An 18,521-nucleotide genomic window follows, 5' to 3' on the forward strand; every position below is an offset into this window, starting at 1 on the left:
CTAGGGATAGATATTACACTGCTTCCTGCTATCTCTGCACCTCTAAACAAAGATACCGAGCTGGATTTCCAACAAATGGCACTACTTGCTTGGAAGGAAAATCTAGACTGTAGTGCACCTTGGGGCACGGACTGTCTTTGTGCTGTTTATGTACAATGCCCAGCACAGAGGGGTCTAGTCCACAAATAAATGATCATCTTCTGTCTCTCCCACATCAAATGTGCCTCCTACATGGATTCCCTGCCTGGGGCATCCTGTCCCCTATCCTCCCTTCCCAACTTCTTGTTATGGTTACATGGAACTGGAATCCCAACACTTTTTTCTGCTAGAACACAGGGTCATGGTATGGCAAAGGTGGAAAAATCGGTGTCCTACAGCAGCACCTCAGTTATCTGAGTTCAAAGCACCTGGCCAGAGCTACCTAAACCTCGCCTGATCTTTGCAAATAGCTAGTGTGGGAAAACAATAATCAGATCAGCTCCGTCTTGCAGTCCTCACTCAGGCAAAGCTTCCAGTGCATCTCAGAGCAGACGCACGAGATTATCTTAGGTTACGCCGATCTACAGCTGCAGCCAATCCAATGCAGTCACTGGTATCTATGGAGGACGCTCACGTAACTAGAGAAATCAATTGAGTTTGCCCAAGGACTAGAGGATTTGACCCAATATGTTAAGTGACAACACGAGGGGAGAAGGGAATAAAAAAAAAGTATAAAAAAAATAAAAAAAGTCATCCATAGCTGTCTGACAGCTGTCATTTTAAGCCACTCGTGCAAGATGTTCACAAGTTAACACAAAGATTAGAATTTACACCCAGGGAGCTGATCATATTAAGAATGTGATATCCAATTGCCAGCCTTTGTAACTGTCAAACTCCGACCCCACCCCATTCACGAGAACGTCTCACTAACCAGCAAATATAATCTTTTCCTAGTTAAGTGCTACATCCAGGCAGCAGGTTTGTTATCCTGCATTCGAAATACAATGCTCATCACATGTGTCTGACAAAGTGGATATTCACCCACGAAAGCTCATGCTCCAATACATTTGTTAGTCTTTAAGGTGCCACAGGACTCTTTGTTGCTTTTTAATGCACATCTGCTTTCCCTAGAATTCAGACATTTATCGGGTTTCTTTTCCCTTCTGCTGGAAGTGTTGAGTTCACCTCAGGGCCGTCGCACTTTGCTTCTTTTCTAGCTCAGAGTTTGTGTCCACAAGTGACTGTCACGATCATCTAGGCCAGGCCTGCACAGCTCATAAAGCGGTGAGGGCCACATTACTCCAGAGAAAACAGCTGAGGGCTGAAACCTCCTGGCCTCGTGGAACCCCGCCCAGCACCTCCCGGCCCCCTGCCCCAGCGACGCCCAGCCCTGCTGAAATAAACTCTCCTTCTCCAGCGCCACCCCACCAAAACAGCTGTGGGCCAAAAAGGAAGGTTGGGGGTGGGGAGGTGATACTTTATTTTAAATCAACCAGGGGCTCCCAGCTGAAGAGGTGGCTGGGAGCCCTCGGGGCAAATTAAAGGGCCCAGGGCTCTGGTGGCCAGGGGAACCGGGAGCTTTGCGGGACTAGGGCAGAGATTTAAAGAGCCCAGAGCTCCTGCCGCTGAGGGGAGCTCGAGCCCTTTAAATCCTGGCCCCAGCTTGACGGCCGGAGCCACAGCTGTGATTCAAAGGGCTCTGGGATGCCTGCAGAGCGCGGTGTTTCCCATGTGCGGGGGGGATTTAGAATCCCCTCACCGGCCGCACAGTGAGCCTCCGCGGGCCGTATGTTGTACAGGCCTAATCTAGGCTGCAAACGACAGAACCTCCCCCATTCACTCCTGTAATCGGCCGAATATCTCTGGCTCAGTTACTGAAGTCCTCGCATCTTGATTTAAACACTTCAGGTTACAGACTCTCCACTTACTCTAGTTCTAACCAGCAAGTGACCTGTGCCCCACACTGCAGGAGAAGGTGAAAAACCCCCATGGCCTCTGCCAGTCTGACGTGGGGGAAAATTCCTTCAACTCCGGTGAACAGTGAGATCCTGAGCACAAGGACAAGACCCACCAGCCCAACCTCCGGGAAAGAATTCGCTGTAGTAGCTCAGAGCCCTCCGCATCTAGGGTCCCACCTCCGGACCTTGGAGATATTTGCTAATGGCAGCCATGGAGAGGCCGCATAGGCAATCTCATAGTACCATCCCCTCCATACACCTATTAAGTTCAGTCTTGAGACAAGTTAGGTTTTTTGCCCCCACTGCTCCCGTGATTCCTCTGATGGTTAGAAACCTTTGCCTAATTTCCAGCCTAAACATACTGACGGCCAGTTTATAGCCCTTGGGTCTTGTGTCAACACTGGCCCTTACTGTAAATAACTCCTCACCCTCCATGGTGTTTAGAGAGAGCAGGCAGACAAAGGTAGGGAGGATGGAAACTAAAGAGACCAGGGTTCAGTTTCCTGCTCTGCTACAGAGCCCACATGTGACCTTGGGTAAGTCACTTGATCTCTCCAGGCCTCAGATATCCCCATTCTGCAGATGGGGTAAGGGACACTTCCTTTCTCTGCTTCAAGCTCTTTGGGGCAGGGGCCATCTCTCGTACGGTGTCTGTAGAAGCTGATGTTCTAGTACAGGACCACGCAGACCTGGTCTGAGCACGGGTAGGTACGGGGACACTTACCGTGGCCCTGACTGCACTCCTGCTCCCATCACTGCTGCCCCAGTGGAGAGGAGCCAGAGGGAAACACCTGGTTGGAGTCACTGAGTACCTCTGTTGCTAAGATGGGAGAGGATATTGCTCCGTTATTCCTAGAACATCCCTTGCAGAGGTTCTGGTTAGGGAGCCCTCATCCCTGCTAGGAGTATGGCCAGCTTGGTTATCCACCCAGCTGACCCTCCACCTTCTATAGCACCTTTCATACTAGTCACTCAAAGCAAGCAACCCCAACACGCCCTTATGAGATGGGAAGTCTTAGCCCTGCTTGGCAGACAGGAAAAAAACAAGACAAAGTCAAGTGAAGTGACCTGCCCAAGGTCACTGAGCAAGTCTATGGCAGAGGCACAAATAAAACCCTGACTCCTATTTCCCTGCTCTGTTCTCCACCCACTCCACAAGACACTGCGTTGGGATCAACCACACATGCCAGTGGGAGTTCCCATCCAATGCAATGTCGAACTGAAAGAAAGCCAGGAGGCACCAGTGGGCTAGTACAAAGGAAGTGAAAAGAAAACACAACGCCCTCCCCCCAAACACACACACACAATTCTAAGTGGATGGAGAGGGGTAACTAGTGAAGTTCCCAAGGGTCAGTCCTCGGACCAATCCTATTCAACTTATTCCTAAATGATCTGGAGAAAGGGGTAAACAGTGAGGTGGCAAAGTTTCCAGAGGATACTAAACTGCTCAAGATAGTTAAGACCAAAGCAGACTGTGACAAGCTTCAAAAAGAACTCTCAAAACTAAGTGACTGGGCAATAAAATGGCAAATGAAATTTAATGTGGATAAATGTAAAGTAATGGGCATTGGAAAATATAACCCCAACAATACATACAATATGATGGGGGCTAATTTATCTACAATGAGTCAGGAAAAGATCTTGACGTCATCGTGGATAGTTCTCTGAAGATGTCCATGCAGTGTGCAGAGGCGGTCAAAAAAGCAAACAGGATGTTAGGAATCATTAAAAAGGGGATAGAGAATAAGACTGAGAATATATTATTGCCCTTATATAAATCCATGGTACGCCCACATCTCGACTACTGCATACAGATGTGGTCTCCTCATTTCAAAAAAGATATACTGGCACTAGAAAAGGTTCAGAAAAGGACAACTAAAATGATTAGGGATTTGGAACGGGTCCCATATGAGGAGAGATTAAAGAGGCTAGGACTCTTCAGCTTAGAAAAGAGGAGACTAAGGGGGATATATGATAGAGGTATATAAAATCATGAGTGATGTGGAGAAAGTAGATAAGGAAAAGTTATTTATTTGTTCCCATAACACAAGAACTAGAGGCCACCAAATGAAATCAATGGACGGTAGGTTTAAAACAAATACAAGGAAATTCTTCTTCACACAGCGCACAATGAATCTGTGGAACTCCTTGCCTGAGCAGGTTGTGAAGGCTAGCACTATTACAGCATTTAAAAGAGAACTGGATAAATTCAAGGTGATTAAATCCATTAATGGATATTAGCCAGGAAGGGTAAGGAATGGTGTCCCTAGCCTCTGTTCATCAGAGGATGGAGATGGATAGCAGGAGAGAGATCACTTGATCATTGCCTGTTAGGTTCACTCCCTCTGGGACACCTGGCATTGGCCACTGTCGTAGACAAGATACTGGGCTGGATGGACCTTTGCTCTGACCTGGTATAGCTGTTCTTATGTTCTAAGTGACTGGCTACTCACTGGAACTACAGCTAGCCAGGGCCCAGACAGAGACAGAACCAGGGGCTCAGCTGATCTTCAGCAACCCAAAAATAAAGGGTGCTCTGAGACATGCAGTGGGAGCTGGGCATGCAGCTAAAAGCAGAGTTTGGCCCTTGTACGCTCATGCATGCCTTCAGAAAGCCTCGGAAACAGCACTAATTCGGAGATGTTAATTAAAAGACGTTTAATGCTCCGGAGCCAAGACGGAATGTGGTCCATAAGTCCACCAGTTGCTCTGAACCCGAGGAGGAAGAGGAGGGAAGGGAGAGTGTGGAGAGTGGCAGGAAAGGAAGCTGGGCATTTTAATACCAAGAGGTCTTTGGCAGCCCAGACACCTTTGCTGAATGTGTCACAGTAACCAGAGATGGCAGCATCTCGTCAGCCTGCGAACAAGCAGCAAACAAAGCCAGGGAGTGGATTTGTTTTAATTTGCTAGCTCAATAACTCAATGCCAGTGGAGTGGCAGGTGTGCGCCAGCCTTCCCTAGGAAAGATGGGGCTTCCCAAAGCCAGACTCACATGGGCTCAAAGGTGGCTGTGCCACGCACCAGTTTTAACTAGGGAAACGAACCTTTCTCTGCCCAGCATTTCCTGGGTACTTCTATAGCCTCCATTAACATGCTATTGGAGCATCTCACGATGTTTAGTGTGTTTATCCTCACACCACCACTGGGAGGTTGGGACTAGCTCCCTTTACAGATGGGGAAACTGAGGCACAAAGCACCCAAGGCCACAAAGACAGTCTGTGACAGACTAGGAATTGAATTCAGGTCTCCCAAGTCTTAGACTAGCGCCCTAACCACTAGACCATCCTTCCTTCGCACCAGGAGCTGCCATCTAGCCAAAGACTGGGCACAACAATCTGTTAGAGAAGGACCACTCTATGGTAATGCAAACCTCCCTGCCGGGGGAACACATCTGTTCTTGTCAGCACCAGTGGTGGCATTTGTCCCATGGCAGCCCCCTCCAAAGCTCAATTCCAGAGTCCCTACTAATGGGACCTTGAGTTTCACTTTGGCTTTCACGTTGTCATCAGGGACAAGTAACAGTCACCACGCGAGGAGGGTCCCTGCGATTTCACGGTGCCAGCACAGCGACCGGGAGATCCTAACTCAGCCCCTGGCTTCACTGCAAACGAGAGGTACGTTGTACACTGAGATGTCTCCCATGAGCTGGAGATAAGACGCTGTCGTTCCCACCTTGGTGTAGCCAGCCAAAGTAAAACCCAGGCGACTGCACACAGGGTTGACCTGGACACTCGATCCCAAATTAAAGCAGTCCTTCATGCCCTGTCTCCAGCAGGATTTTCCATCATATTAGCTATCTCAATGCACATTAAAAAAAAAACGCACCCATTTTCGCAGCGAGGACAGTCTGTTGCTGAGCAGCAGCACGGTATGTTGTCACCACATGACAGGGCTGAGGCAAGACCAGAAAACAGGCTTTTGCCGTGGCTTCATCGGCAGCGGCAATTTTAACGATGTACCAGATTAGAGCGACAAGTCTTGCAAGGGAGGGAGAAGGGAGAGCTCCATCCACAGAAGAAAACATGTGGGGACGGGGAAGACACTCAAGAGAACGTTTCATTGGCCAAACTTTTCAGCAAGAAGGAACTTTGCCTCATTAAGGCACTGATGCCAAGACTGAGCCTCACGCTTGGGAAGGCATTTCAGCTGTGCATGTTCCCAGCCCAATTTTATCTGGCCCTGAAAGGGAAGATTCAACGCCTGACAAGTCAGGTGCTGTTTAAAGCTCTCCCCTTTTCCGAGGGCAGTGAACTGAACGTCAACGCAGTGAGGGAAGATGGAACATCAGGCCCTCTGGGAAGCTGACTGTGCGTTTAGGTATGGTAAACTTCAGTGGGAATAGACAGCACTTCTCAGACTCACACCCTCGGAGCACTTGAGGTCTGGATCCCACATCAGATGCCCACCCCCAGGTTATTAAGTCACCACGGTAACTAATCAGCTCAGTTCTCAGTATACACAACCCTCCTGAGAGGCAGGGCAGTGCTATTATCCCCAGTTTGCAGGTGGGGAATTAAGACAGAGAGACTAAGTAACTTGACCAAGGTCAGAGGGGACGTTTGTGGCAGAGCCAGGAACTGAACCCTGGCTTCTCAAGTCCCAGGCTGATGCCTTAACCATGGGCCATCCTTCCTCAAGATGCAGAGCACACTGCCTTTCTCCTTTCAGAGGGGCGTTGATACAATAACCAAATCTTGTACTGAAGCTTTGTTAAAGACGTTCCAGGGCTCATAGATGCTGGAACTAGGGGTGCTCGTTCCTGACTTGAAGCGGTTTCCATCACACACACGGTTTACAGTTTGGTTCAATGGCTCTCAGCACCCCCACTACACAAACTGTTCCAGCCCCCCTGCTGGGACCAAAGGTGAAACACAAACCCCCAGCTAGAATAGGCAAGAACACCTCATGCATGATGTTCTATTCAGAAGACCGTGAGCTGTGCTCTGGGAAGCACATGCATATGTTTTCAGGAGTGACTCACTAGTGATTTTGGATGCTCAATCTGAAACATCTTTAAAAGGGGCCTGATTTTCAGGAAGTGCCCAGCACCCATCTTCAGAAATAGTCGTCTGTAGATGACCAAAAATCACAAGCCATTTGCAGCCGTTTAGATCGTGTACTTCGTGTTCTTCAAAAGAGCAATGGATTCAGGCTGTACTCCTGCCAGGACTGAAAGTCCCACTGGTCCGAAGCTACATACGGACCAAGACCAGTCTAGAAGCGTTCCTCTGAACCCAAAGAGCAGTGACACAAACCAAGAGGAAGAGAAATTATTATACTGGTGAAAAGCTGGCAATGCAAGGTCAAAACAACAAGACAGCGTGATGGACCATTATCGAGAATTGGAGTTATCTGCATCTAATTCAGGTCTAAATCTTCACTTTAAAACCCAGAGACTGAGGGTGTCTGAAGGCAAAACAGGGAGAATGAATGAAGAAAGAAAGAAAGAAATTTTAAAAAGCTAGCTTCTGCCTCTCTTCCCTCCATCCGCTGAACAAAATGCAGTGGAGGCCAAAGCTCAAAGCAATTTTCAGCTCACTCCACTTCACACATCAGCTGCTCTAGCACAGAAAGTCAAGGTCAGCATCTAATCGGTATCTCTGTAGAGAGGTCTTCTCTAGCTCTTCCATCCTTATGGATGCAGAAATCTACTCTCCCAGCACCTGGTGTATGTCTGTGCGTAGAAGAGATTTGCACATACACGCTGGCTGAGTACTGTAGTGCAATCACCCTATGACGCTCCATCACGTTATTTTACATGGATTTAACCCCAGGGCATGCCAGGGAGCCCAGATTAGAGCAGAGACAGCAGAAATCCCAGAAAAGCAGGAGCAACTAGTCTGACTGAAGGCCTGTTGGTAAAGCAATTTCTATCAGGGCTGATTGTGAGCAATGGGGCTGGTCCCACCGGTTTGTTATTGTAGGGTTGCTCAATCACAACCAGCAGCTCATTGCTTTTGCGCTTGCTTTTCAATGTGCAAGTATTTTCTGTGGAAGAGGCTTTGCATATAACAAGAAGCAAAACAGACTTCCTCTCTGCCTTGGCTGCAAGAGGCCCTGACTACATACTCGCAATCAAAGGGAGAAACAAGGGTTTAGCAGAAACATATTTAACATCAAAATGACCCAAGATTGCGGCAGTGTCACAGTAACGGCTACCTGAAGAAACAGCTTTTAAGGGGGCGGGAGAGTTAAGAAATAGCCCAATTGTCTACACATGGCTTTTTTTAATCATCTGTTTTCCCATCCTATTTTTCAATAGGAAGGAAGCCACTCAAGAAAGCTTGCAAATTAATCTCTTTCTGTCTTGCTCCTCTGGTCACTTAATGAAGCAGGTCGAGACTGGATAGGAGCAGTGAATAGCCCATCTTGCTCCAGCTAGTCCGCATACCACAAAGCGTGTGGTATTCTCTATCTATCCGCAATGAAGAATTCACAGCCCAGCTTATTAACAAGCAGCACAGTGGAATTCAGTCCAGCTTCCAGGCGGGTTCCTGCCAATTCGTTTTTCTCTAGGTTCCATGCAAGCCACCTGGTGCTCAGATAATACTTGTTTCAAAGCCCTTCACACAGCATGCTGAGTTGCAGGAGATGGCGATTTTCCAAAAGAGGAAGATTAATTATTCTTGCCCAAGCTTGACGCCAACACAAAGAGGTGAGGTCTGCGGGAAGTTTCTAACTGATTCGGAAAGGTTAGAGTGTCGTGTCATTAGGAATTCAAAAGAATACCCACGGCAACTCACAGCTGATTTGTAACTGCTGGATGCATCTCAAAAGGCATCTGCTTTCATGCTCACTGCACCCTCACTTTGCACCATCTAGGTCCAGAAAGCCACACGAGCAGCTTCTTTTATACAGAGAAGTCATCTTGTCGATAAAAAGTAGGACTAGGAGGCAGGAAACGGTCCCATCCCCAGCTCTGCCACAGACTCCCTGTGCAACCAAGAGCATGTAACTCAATACCTCTGTGCCTCAGTTTTCCCATCTGCATAATGGGGAGAACTAACAGTTGTGAGGTTTCATTTATTAATGCATATAACACACTTTCAGGCCCTCAGACAGAAGGTTCTAGCTGGGGCAGGACATTATTGCCCACCAACGCACAAGATCCCAGCTCCATGGACCATCCCACTCTGCCCCCCAACTTCTCCCGAGAGTGAAGAACTCAGCACAGCATCCCGCACCAAAACACAGGACCTCCACCCACCCAAAACTAAAGGCAACTCCAGCAGACGCTCCAACTCCCATCAGCTGTGCTGCCTAGGGAACCGCTCCAGAGCTGCTCAGACCATCAGGCCAGTCTCCTGTTCTTCAGGAGCCAGCTGGGGGGGGGGAAACTCCACACTAAAATGCAAATGAATCCTATCGCCCGGGGCATGGTGCAACAAAACCATCTCAGGCAATAAACAGCTGTACAACACCACAAGTGTCCGAGAAGCTGGGCTGAGAACAGCCTTTGGGAGGAAGTTATTTTGCTCTTTTACCAGATAAATACAGCCCTCGGACACAGATTTTGCAGGAGGAGGTGTACATAGACATTAAGGAATACGTTTCCATCACAACATTTGGGGCTTTACCCACACCACTGCCCTCTACAGGAGGGGCTCTCAAACTGGGGGTCGTGAGGTTATTACGTGGGGGTCACGAGTACATACCTCCCAGCTAGTAAGTCTGCTGTGAAAAGAGATATTAAACGTACAAATATCACTTTTAAATATAAACGTGTTTTTAATTCCTAAGGGAGAGTCACACAGCAGGCCTCTGAGTGTGAACGGGGTCGCCAGTACAAAACGTTTGAGAACCACTGCCCTACAGGCTCCATGGACTGACAGCATGCACACAGCTCCCATCCTCTGGGAGACCTCTACCCATGGACAGGTTACTCTGTAGTTGTCCACTCCACTGTGTTTCGCACCTTCCTCTGAAGCATCTGGTACTGACCTATCTCAGTATCAGGGTAGCAGCTGACACAGATCCAGAGTGCCAAATGCTACGTTGACCAATATCAAGCATCCTGCTTGGTTTCTAAAATTGCTATATCCAGCCCAGTCCGAATCTGGAGGTTTTCTAAACAGACAGGCCCAGGCCAGCTTTCTCGCTAATCTCGGGAGCACCTGGAGGAAGTTTTCTAGCGTGCTGGTGTGTGAACACCCAAGCATCACAACCCAGCGAGGTCAGATTCCACCCATCATGGACAAACCCCGCGTGGTGATAACCGACTGGCCAGCCCACTAGCAAAGCAGGCAGCACATTCCTTGCGCGTTTCATCTGATCGGAAACAAGCTCTGGCGCTGCCAGGAGGCTACCTCAGGACCGGTGTAAGTTGCCAGTCCTCCCATGAGTCTTTCCACAATTACCATAGCGCTCGAATCCGGGGATGCTGACAAACAGCAGCCACCCAACCATCATCCCGTTGCTGCCAGTTTCATTCTACAGAGCTATGAGAGTAGGAGACGGGTCCCAACTTGTGCCTATGCCAGCATTTGGCAGTTTGGCCGAAGCGGCTAATGTCAAGCACTTGGACACAGTGGCAAGTCACTGAACCCAGGATGCAGTCACTTTAAATAAACCAAGACTGCAGCAACACGTGAGACGCCCGAGCAGCGCCTTCAAGTCAGGAGGCTGCTGGCAGCAGCTCTGTTTCTTCAGCATCTATTTCACCCCCATGGCTGGTGACTTTGGTTCATGTGGCGAAGAAAGAACTGGATGCTGCACCCCTAAAGCAACGGGACCCCCATTCAGCTCATGCAGTGACAGGAGAACAGGGCTCTCAGCCGAGCTGCTGGTGGGCATTTGCTTAGGTCACGTCTGGTGAGTCTGACAGTTAGCACCGTGAGAGTGTTTAGTCCGGCAACAGAAATATCAAGGTCAAGACAGCTCTGGCGGATCCCCAGGCTAAAGCAGCAGGAACTGCTGCAGGGAAGGGACGGGGAGTTCAGTGTCTCTGGGATGAACAGCATCAGCAGAGCTGGCTAGGGCCAGGGCTGGACTAAGAGGGTAATCCGGGGATCGGGATGGAGGCCCAGTGTCTGACCTGCCAAGAGCACGGCATTGCGATAGCAGAAGGTGCCGGGGCTCAGGGATTGAGGTGCATCAGCAGAGCCCAAGGAGGATGCACCCAGCACCCGTGTATTCTACCCCTGGGTGCGTCTTGTTTTCATAGGAGAAAAACATGACGAGTAAAGTTCAGCTCAGAGGGCGAGCAGAAAGGCTGGAGGCAGAGTTAGAGAACGGGATGCTGCTCTGGAGCGATTACCCTGCCATCCGCAGAGGAAGGATTGCTGCAATACGAGACCCTTCGAAGAGTATTATTTCTATTACTGTAACCCAAAGGCACCCGCTCACAGACCGGACCCCAGCGCACTAGGTGCTGTTCTAACACTAAACAAAGAGACACTCCTGCCCCAAGAAGGGAGAAGAAATCTCAGATGCCACCTTTGAAGAACAAAGGCAAGTCTACCAACGTTAGCCCAGCCATTCTATCCCACTCAGACGGGCAATGATCACAAAAATAACCCTGCGCAATCATCTCCTTCCGCAGCCGTTCTTCATGTGCAGTTGGGGGACACACACAGTGCTGCCTCTTCTCCTCGTTCCCAACTGCTAAGTCTCATCTGAGGGGCGCTAACAATAAATTTGATACTTTCTCATCCAAGTAAACTGCTGCGGTTGGTACAGGGAGGTCCCATTATCACCCAGGAAAAGCGGGGTGGGGTTCACAGGCTGGCAGATGGGGCAAGAGGTGTCCAACAGACAATGCAGCCATTAACAAACCCAGAAGAGTTTGTTTGAGAGACCACGCACGACAGCTGGAGAGACGGACACATGGAGGAGACAAAGCTGTTGTAGCCAACGGCTCAGCAGGACGCAGAACTGTTGACAGGTGCGAGGATCTCATCTCTGTTAAGACATTAAACAGACCAGCGGGGCCTAGCCATTCCCCCACTCCCACTACACTTACACAGAAATGCTTTCAGGGGGTTAATGTCCTGCTGCCGCGGCTCTCTGACTTCTGCAGAGTTGGCCACATTTTAAGACAGGAGGGAAACCCAGCGGACGGCTCCACTTCGGCAGTTCCAAAGCCTCTTGGTGGCAACTGCAGCAACTAGCATCCTAAAGCAGCAATATCAAGAAAGCACCTCGTGGATTTCCAGCCGTGCTCAGTGTGATTTACCAGTGAGAAATGAGGAGTCACCATGGATTGGCTGGCTGCAGACCACCAGCAAGCACAGCTTGGAATCCTCAGTCCAAACAGTACCGCACGGCTCAGCACAGGCCAGCAGCAAATGAAATTCGACCCTGACTTGTATGACACTTTGGCAATTCAGGCCCGCTAATGCCATCCGGAAACCTGGACAATTTGCAGCTGGTTTTCTTTTTTTGTGCAGCACGCTCCACCGAGGGGGCCAGGCCAGCAATCAGAGCCTCCTCAGGCAGTTTTAGCTGTTAGCAATGTTATTGACTGCTGCCAAAAAAAACAAAGCAGCCAGAAATCCACTGCAGACAGGTGAATGGGCTTCCAGCTTGCCTCGAGCACAGATGGGCATTTGCTGTGCTCCAGGAGTTGCTGACACATACAGGATACACACTCAATCAACCAGGATCTGTATGTTTCGCAGTCATTTAGCAATCATTCAGCCACACAGGCCGGATTAGAACAATGATACAGAGGCGTGCTTTAGAGAGACAAGCCAGGATGCTCTCAATTAAGGCCAAAACTCTAGCTACCTGCCACCCTATTAAGGCACTGGCCAGGAACATGGACCCCAAAGCATTCTGGGAGAGAACTAAACAAGACACGGTGCCCAGTGCTGGGTGGCCACAGAGCCAGACCTGGAAAAATAACACCTTCACACCCACAGTGCACTGCAACCGAACATCTTGACCTCCTTTCCTGCACTAGACACCAGGGCCAGGAGACAAAGTGGTCCTCCGGGGCTTTTCCCCATTGCCACATGCCTCCTAGAAAGGGGCATGTACCTTGCAAGGTGGGCAGCACCTCCAAAAGAAGTGGGAAATGGCCAGCAGTTTCCTCTAAGCACCCAGAGCCAGAGACATTTCTACATTGGTTGCTCAGCTGTTCATGTACATTCAAGCTCCTAAAAGACAAGCCAGTGATTTACCAATTCAGAATACAAGATACCAAGCTCACCCAAATCTTCTGGAGGTTTTCCATCAGCCTGCCCTGATGCTGTCTAAGCCAACTCTTCAACCCGTCCCCTGAACTACCGCGTGCCTTGCAGGAACACACAGTCTCACAATAACCATTCAGTTTACATGAGGCTGTTGATTTAGGCCTGAATCATGTAAAGGTTCAACTTCCTCCTGCTCCCCCATGAGGACTTCAAGCTCCTGAAATCACTGGGATACTCAGACACAAAGTTAGCCATGTGCATCAGTCTTCGCAGGATCAGGGTTCTTTCGCTCCTCCTAGCCACAGAAAGAAGCTGCAAGGGACACAATTCAGAAATCCAGACAAGCAGCACTGAACATGAAGGCCACACCCACCACAGGTGAAAAATCCTGATCTGTGCCAGACAGACACTGGCATCTGTCCACACTGCACTACCTCCAACCTGCCCTAGGAGGCAGTGACATGGGACAGGACTTTAACCACGCTGTACCACAGCGTTTCTCAAACTGGGGTCCACAGGGGGTCTGCCAGCCCCGCTGATCAACTCCTCCCCCTCCTTCCCAGCGCCTCCTGCATGCCAGCCAACATCTGTTCCCCGGTGTGCAGGAGGCATTGGGAGGGCAGGGGAGGAGTTGGTTCGGGGCCGCTGGCCCTGCAAATATGATTCCACCCCCTCCCCTGAGCGTGTCCCATCCCTGCTTCTCCCCCTCCCTCCCAGTGCCTCCTGCACACCACTGAACAGCTGTTCCCAGCTGGGAGGGAGAGGAGTGGGGACAGGGCACGCTTGGGGGAGGGGGCAGAAAGACATGAGGAAGAGGAGGGGCAAAAGTGGAGAGGGGGAAGAACTGGGGCAGGGGTGTGGCCTTTGGGGAAGGGGTGAGGGCAGGGCCTGTGGCTGAGCAGGGAGTTTGTGGGGCCGCAACATTTTTTAAATCAAAATGTTTTGATGTTCCAGGGGTTGCTAAAGCTTGGAACTGCTGCTTTACCTGATTTCTTCCCTGCCTCACGTAGCCTTACTTAGATCTCGGACACACACAAAAAACATCAATGTGATGACACAGCTAGATGAAGCATGGGGGCAGCTTAGGAGAGTACTTGCAACAGAGGATGAGCAGAATTAGGATGTCCCAGTGGGTACTGTACTTACCCCAGCAGCGAAGCCCAGGCTTCCATCTAGGATCCGCCTCTGAAAATTAAAACAGAGCATTTAATTTACCAACTGCTAAAAGAAACAAGGTCTAACTCCTTACAGCACGAGAGCAGTGCTGAGGGGAGTTCGCAGCTCTGGCCCTGATTTGAAGATCCTTATATGCTCCCCCATTACTGCAGTATTTGAGTGCCTCCCAATCTTTAATGTACACGACATCCCTGGGAAGTAGTGCAACTATCCCCAGTTTACAGATGGGAAACTGAGGCACAGAGACACTAAGTGATTTTTCCCAGTGTCACAGGGTCTCTGGTAGAGCAGGGAACTTGGGTCCCCCGAACCCAGGCTGGCACCCTAACCACTAGGCAATCCTTCCTCTCAAAGCATGTGCCTAACTTCTCATGCTTAAATCCCATTTTGACTTCAGGGAGTCTTTAGCACCTTCCTAGGCAGTGTGCTGCTATATAAAGTGCTATATAGAGAAGGACCTAAGAACAAGCTTAAAGTTCAGGCTGTGCTTTGCCTCTGTCAGGTGAGCGTCTTGTCTGCAGTTCTTCAGTTTTCTCTCAAGTTTGGTTTGTAACCAACAAATACTGAAACCAGATGATCAGTCAACTGACTGCACAGCTCGTCAATTATTCAGGGCATCCTGCTGCCTAGCTCGCTCATAGCATGAGTCACCCTTCCTCAAGGAGAAAAAATTAATACACTCCTGCTAAGGGACTCTCCCTTCAAAACCAGACTTCTGAACAGGTCACCCAAGAAGAACTTAAATAAGAAATCGGTTGGGAGGCAGGATGACATCCGAAGGAAACACTGACACAGGCCTGCAACTTTTCAGAAGGCAGCTAAGGAGACAAAGAGCCAGAGCAGAGCCTCAGCTAGTTCAACCCCAGAACTGACCCAAGTTCTGAATAAAGTCGCCGTACATCACAGGCGTAAAGGCAGCCGAGAAGAAGCCACTCCAGCTGCAGATCTCAGCCGCCCACTCACCCCTTGCTCCCAAACGCTTGAGAAAGCAGCCTGCCCTTGCAGGATGCTGCAACGGTGAACAGATCTGGGCTATTCCAGACTCGAGGCTCCCGGACTGAACACACCTCGGATCAGAGAGCCAAGCAGGATTCTTTCCTTCTCATGTGCCACCGCCAGCAAGGCAGGCCACTCGGTTACACCCAGCAACAAAATTCTGCCAAGCAGCTGGAATCTGGTCAACAATAGCATTGCTGATGCACGAGTTAGAACAGACTCTAGCTCCCTCTCCCACAACTGCACTAGCTCCAGCAGGAGTATGAGCTACTTCTTGTCATTAAAACCTGCTCTCTTGTCTGCGCATACAGAGGGAGGGAGACCTGTTGAGGAAGAAGCTGTCTTTCCACATCCCATTTCCTGAGAAGAACCACATTTGATGGCTTTACAGTTGTAATCTAACACCAATCTTCCTCACCCTCCATCCTTCCTCCCCCACCCCACAGAGGAAAATAAATGCAAAAGATATTTGCTTGAGTGGCATAAATGCCTAGGTACGCATCTGAGAACTGGATTTACAAGGGAGCAGGGGTTGAAGGGAGACTCTCTCCAACATTATAATGTGCAAATGAAGACTTCCCTCTTCTCATCCAGAAGTCAGAGCCATACAGGCCAAATCAGGGCCTAATTATTTTGTATTGATCACACAGAAATCGTGTCTGGAAGGAGGAATGCATTTTCAGAACTGAATGGCAACACCCACCTGGCCACTGGAAAATACAAAGACTAGCGCAGAGCCAGCAGCTGTCAGCCCCCAGGTAAATAAAGTCCCGAGCAACGCCTGGACCACCGGACTGCAGTTTTGGATCATGCTGAACGCACTTGGGTTTTACTGGCCTAGAAGAGATTTGGTGCATTAGGAGGGAGACAGCGGCAACGTAAAACTCAGGCATTACAGGGGACATGAAGAGCAGCACCTTAGGGCCTGGTTCTCAGAAGGGCTAAGTCCCTGTTGCTCTCTACGGAGCTGCAGGTCGTCAGCACTTCTGAAAAACCAAGCCCTTCTATTAGGAATGACAGCTGTAGTTTACATCAGCTACCCAGGAGGCTTGCTTGCATTTCACGCCGCAACAATGAACCTACCCTGGTCCGTTTCACTTTTGTGTATGGCCAGTTACTGGTTCAGGCAAGCAGGCAAAATGCCAGTGTTTGGGTGGGTTGAAATCCTGCCCTTGGCAGACTTGAGCCCATGCAGCTCCTCATGGACTAGGATGGTGATCCAATCCAGGACCAGGCTCGAGGCCCAAAGGCTGGTCAACATGTGGAGTGATTGAAAAAGAAAAACCCACCGTTACATTCCTAGCAGTGTTGATATTTTAGAGTTTCCATAAACAAGTGAAAAGAAAGTACCATTTTAATCCAACCTCCACAAGCACGTTTCCTATGGCCACCTTTTCTTCCCGCTTCCCTTTCTAGCACTTTTTCTGTTCACCTCTCAAAAATTAGAAGCGAGATGCAACTAAGTCTGCATGCCCTCCTCACCCTGAGTGCATTCGCGCTTTTCCATTATACCTAGACTGCACCCTGCTTAGGCCACTCCAAAGCACACACATCACTTTCCATCTACTTTTGCCTAAGACAGTTTTACCCCACTTTAGCATTATGAATATTAGTGCATTCACAGCACTATTTTCATTGCATGAATAATTTGCAGGCGCTTATGTTGTGCGGGAAAAGGAGAGCTAAGCCAGGGTACTTGGATACTTCTGAAATAATATTATTCAGCAGCAACCAATCATGCAAGGAAAGAAACACAGATGTTTTATTATTTCATCTCAGGAATGCCTAGATAATGCAAAGCAGTTATATCACACTCCCCCAAGGAGACATTTACTGAGATATTTCTCTCTGCCAACCATGACTTTTAAAAAAGAAAGAAAAAGGACAAGTATTAGCACATGTCTGCACTATCTCTTTAGAGATCTGTGCAGATTCTTCCTACCTGCTGAACTTAATGTTAAAGGTTAACAAAAATGCCAGCCTCCACTGCTCCAATTTCCACTCCCTACTTCACCACAAAAGCTCAACACAGAACCCAGCTCTACAATCCACCCTAAAGATTTCAAATTACTCTCGTGGTCCAAACCGACCCACATGCGAATGCATGGCTCACAGCGTCAGACCTGGTCTTTTAAAGGTCCCTTTTCTTTTTAAGTCTTGCTGCAAAACCAAAACAGAGCAGGGCCCTGTTAAACTGAAGTCTTATAATTTCATTCACTCACGCACACAAGACAATCTCACTCTTAAGCGAAAGTTCATTAAGTGCACCCCACCAGGCTGGTTTACAACAGTCCAGGACTTGCTACTACAAGAGTTTCACTCCCCCTGGGACCATGAGCACCTCAGACATCATTAATAAGCCGCTCCTATTGCATGTCCAGCTCTCCTACAAATCACACCGGGGGCACTGGAGAAAACACTGACCCGGCCTGCACGCCCAGCCAGCCTCACACAACCAGGACGTGAATGAATGAGCTGCCTTGGAACAATGCAACCTGCTCCTAAGCACTGCCAGCCAGGGTGGTCCTGGCACTGTTACTTTCTGCACACGCAGAAGGGCTCCTTTACACACCCACCAGCTAGGGACTAGCAAGTCTGAACCCTGCCAGCCCTGCTGCCCCCCAGCGAGACGGGCTTTTCTCCCCCGAACACCCCACTCAGAGCCCTGGGTTACTCGGCTGGCTGCAGGTTTGTGGCTCCCAAACAGCTCGTGCAGGGCCAGTGGGGCCTTTTCACTCTGATCTGCAGCAGGCCCTGAAACTCCCTCTGGAAATGGGAAAAGCACCAACTCACTGCACGCACTGCAGCAAGCACTGCAGGGACCCCCAGCCACTGCCACCAGCTCCAGCTCCAGCGCCCGCTTCCGGCTCCCCGCTGCACACGTGTCTCTCGGCCACCCCTGCGGGGCCCGCCCACTTCTTCTGCCGCGGCCAATCAGGAGGGACGCTCGATTCTATGGTTCGCCTCGCGCGGGGCTGGGGAAGCGGAGCAGGCGGGGGCTTGTCGAGGTGACTGCTTTGCCGAGTCATGCTTTTCGCCCCTCCTCTCTCTAGCAAAACGCGTTGCTCCTGGCAAGCTGCAGCGTCCCTCGGCTGTTGTGGCAGTGCAGCCTCTGAACTAGGTTCAGGGAAAGAAAGGGGCCGTGCAAGGGAACACGCAGGAGAAAGCTTATTGTAAGGACCAGTGTGCAAACTCCTCCGCTTGCATTGTGCTGACTGATCCTTTGCAGGGAGGTAGATTCAATAAGGGACAAAGTGCATCTTCGGTTGGCCTGATT

The 18,521-nt window shown here is 49.7% G+C and overlaps 1 protein-coding gene across 7 annotated transcripts in view; it reads right to left on the reverse strand.

The window, feature by feature from the left end:
* SLC39A11 (solute carrier family 39 member 11) overlaps positions 1-18,123 on the reverse strand; it is a 415,701-nt gene extending 397,578 nt beyond the window's left edge. For 3 of the 7 annotated variants that reach the window (XM_030534252.1, XM_030534250.1, XM_030534246.1), the window contains exons 1-3: positions 18,038-18,123; positions 15,948-16,081; positions 14,219-14,257 (exon numbers count right to left, since the gene is read on the reverse strand). In XM_030534252.1, coding sequence (XP_030390112.1) covers positions 14,219-14,257; positions 15,948-16,055 — 147 coding nt within the window. In that variant the 5' untranslated portion in view covers positions 16,056-16,081; positions 18,038-18,123. Of the gene's footprint in view, positions 1-14,218; positions 14,258-15,315; positions 15,335-15,947; positions 16,082-16,327; positions 16,495-18,037 lie in introns of those variants that run through there. The other 4 variants (XM_030534247.1, XM_030534248.1, XM_030534249.1 and 1 more) reach the window with 4 other exon arrangements.
* Between the last annotated feature and the right edge of the window lie 398 nt (positions 18,124-18,521).

This window comes from Gopherus evgoodei, chromosome 15 (assembly GCF_007399415.2).
Source record: "Gopherus evgoodei ecotype Sinaloan lineage chromosome 15, rGopEvg1_v1.p, whole genome shotgun sequence".
NCBI classification, from domain to species: Eukaryota; Metazoa; Chordata; order Testudines; family Testudinidae; genus Gopherus; species Gopherus evgoodei.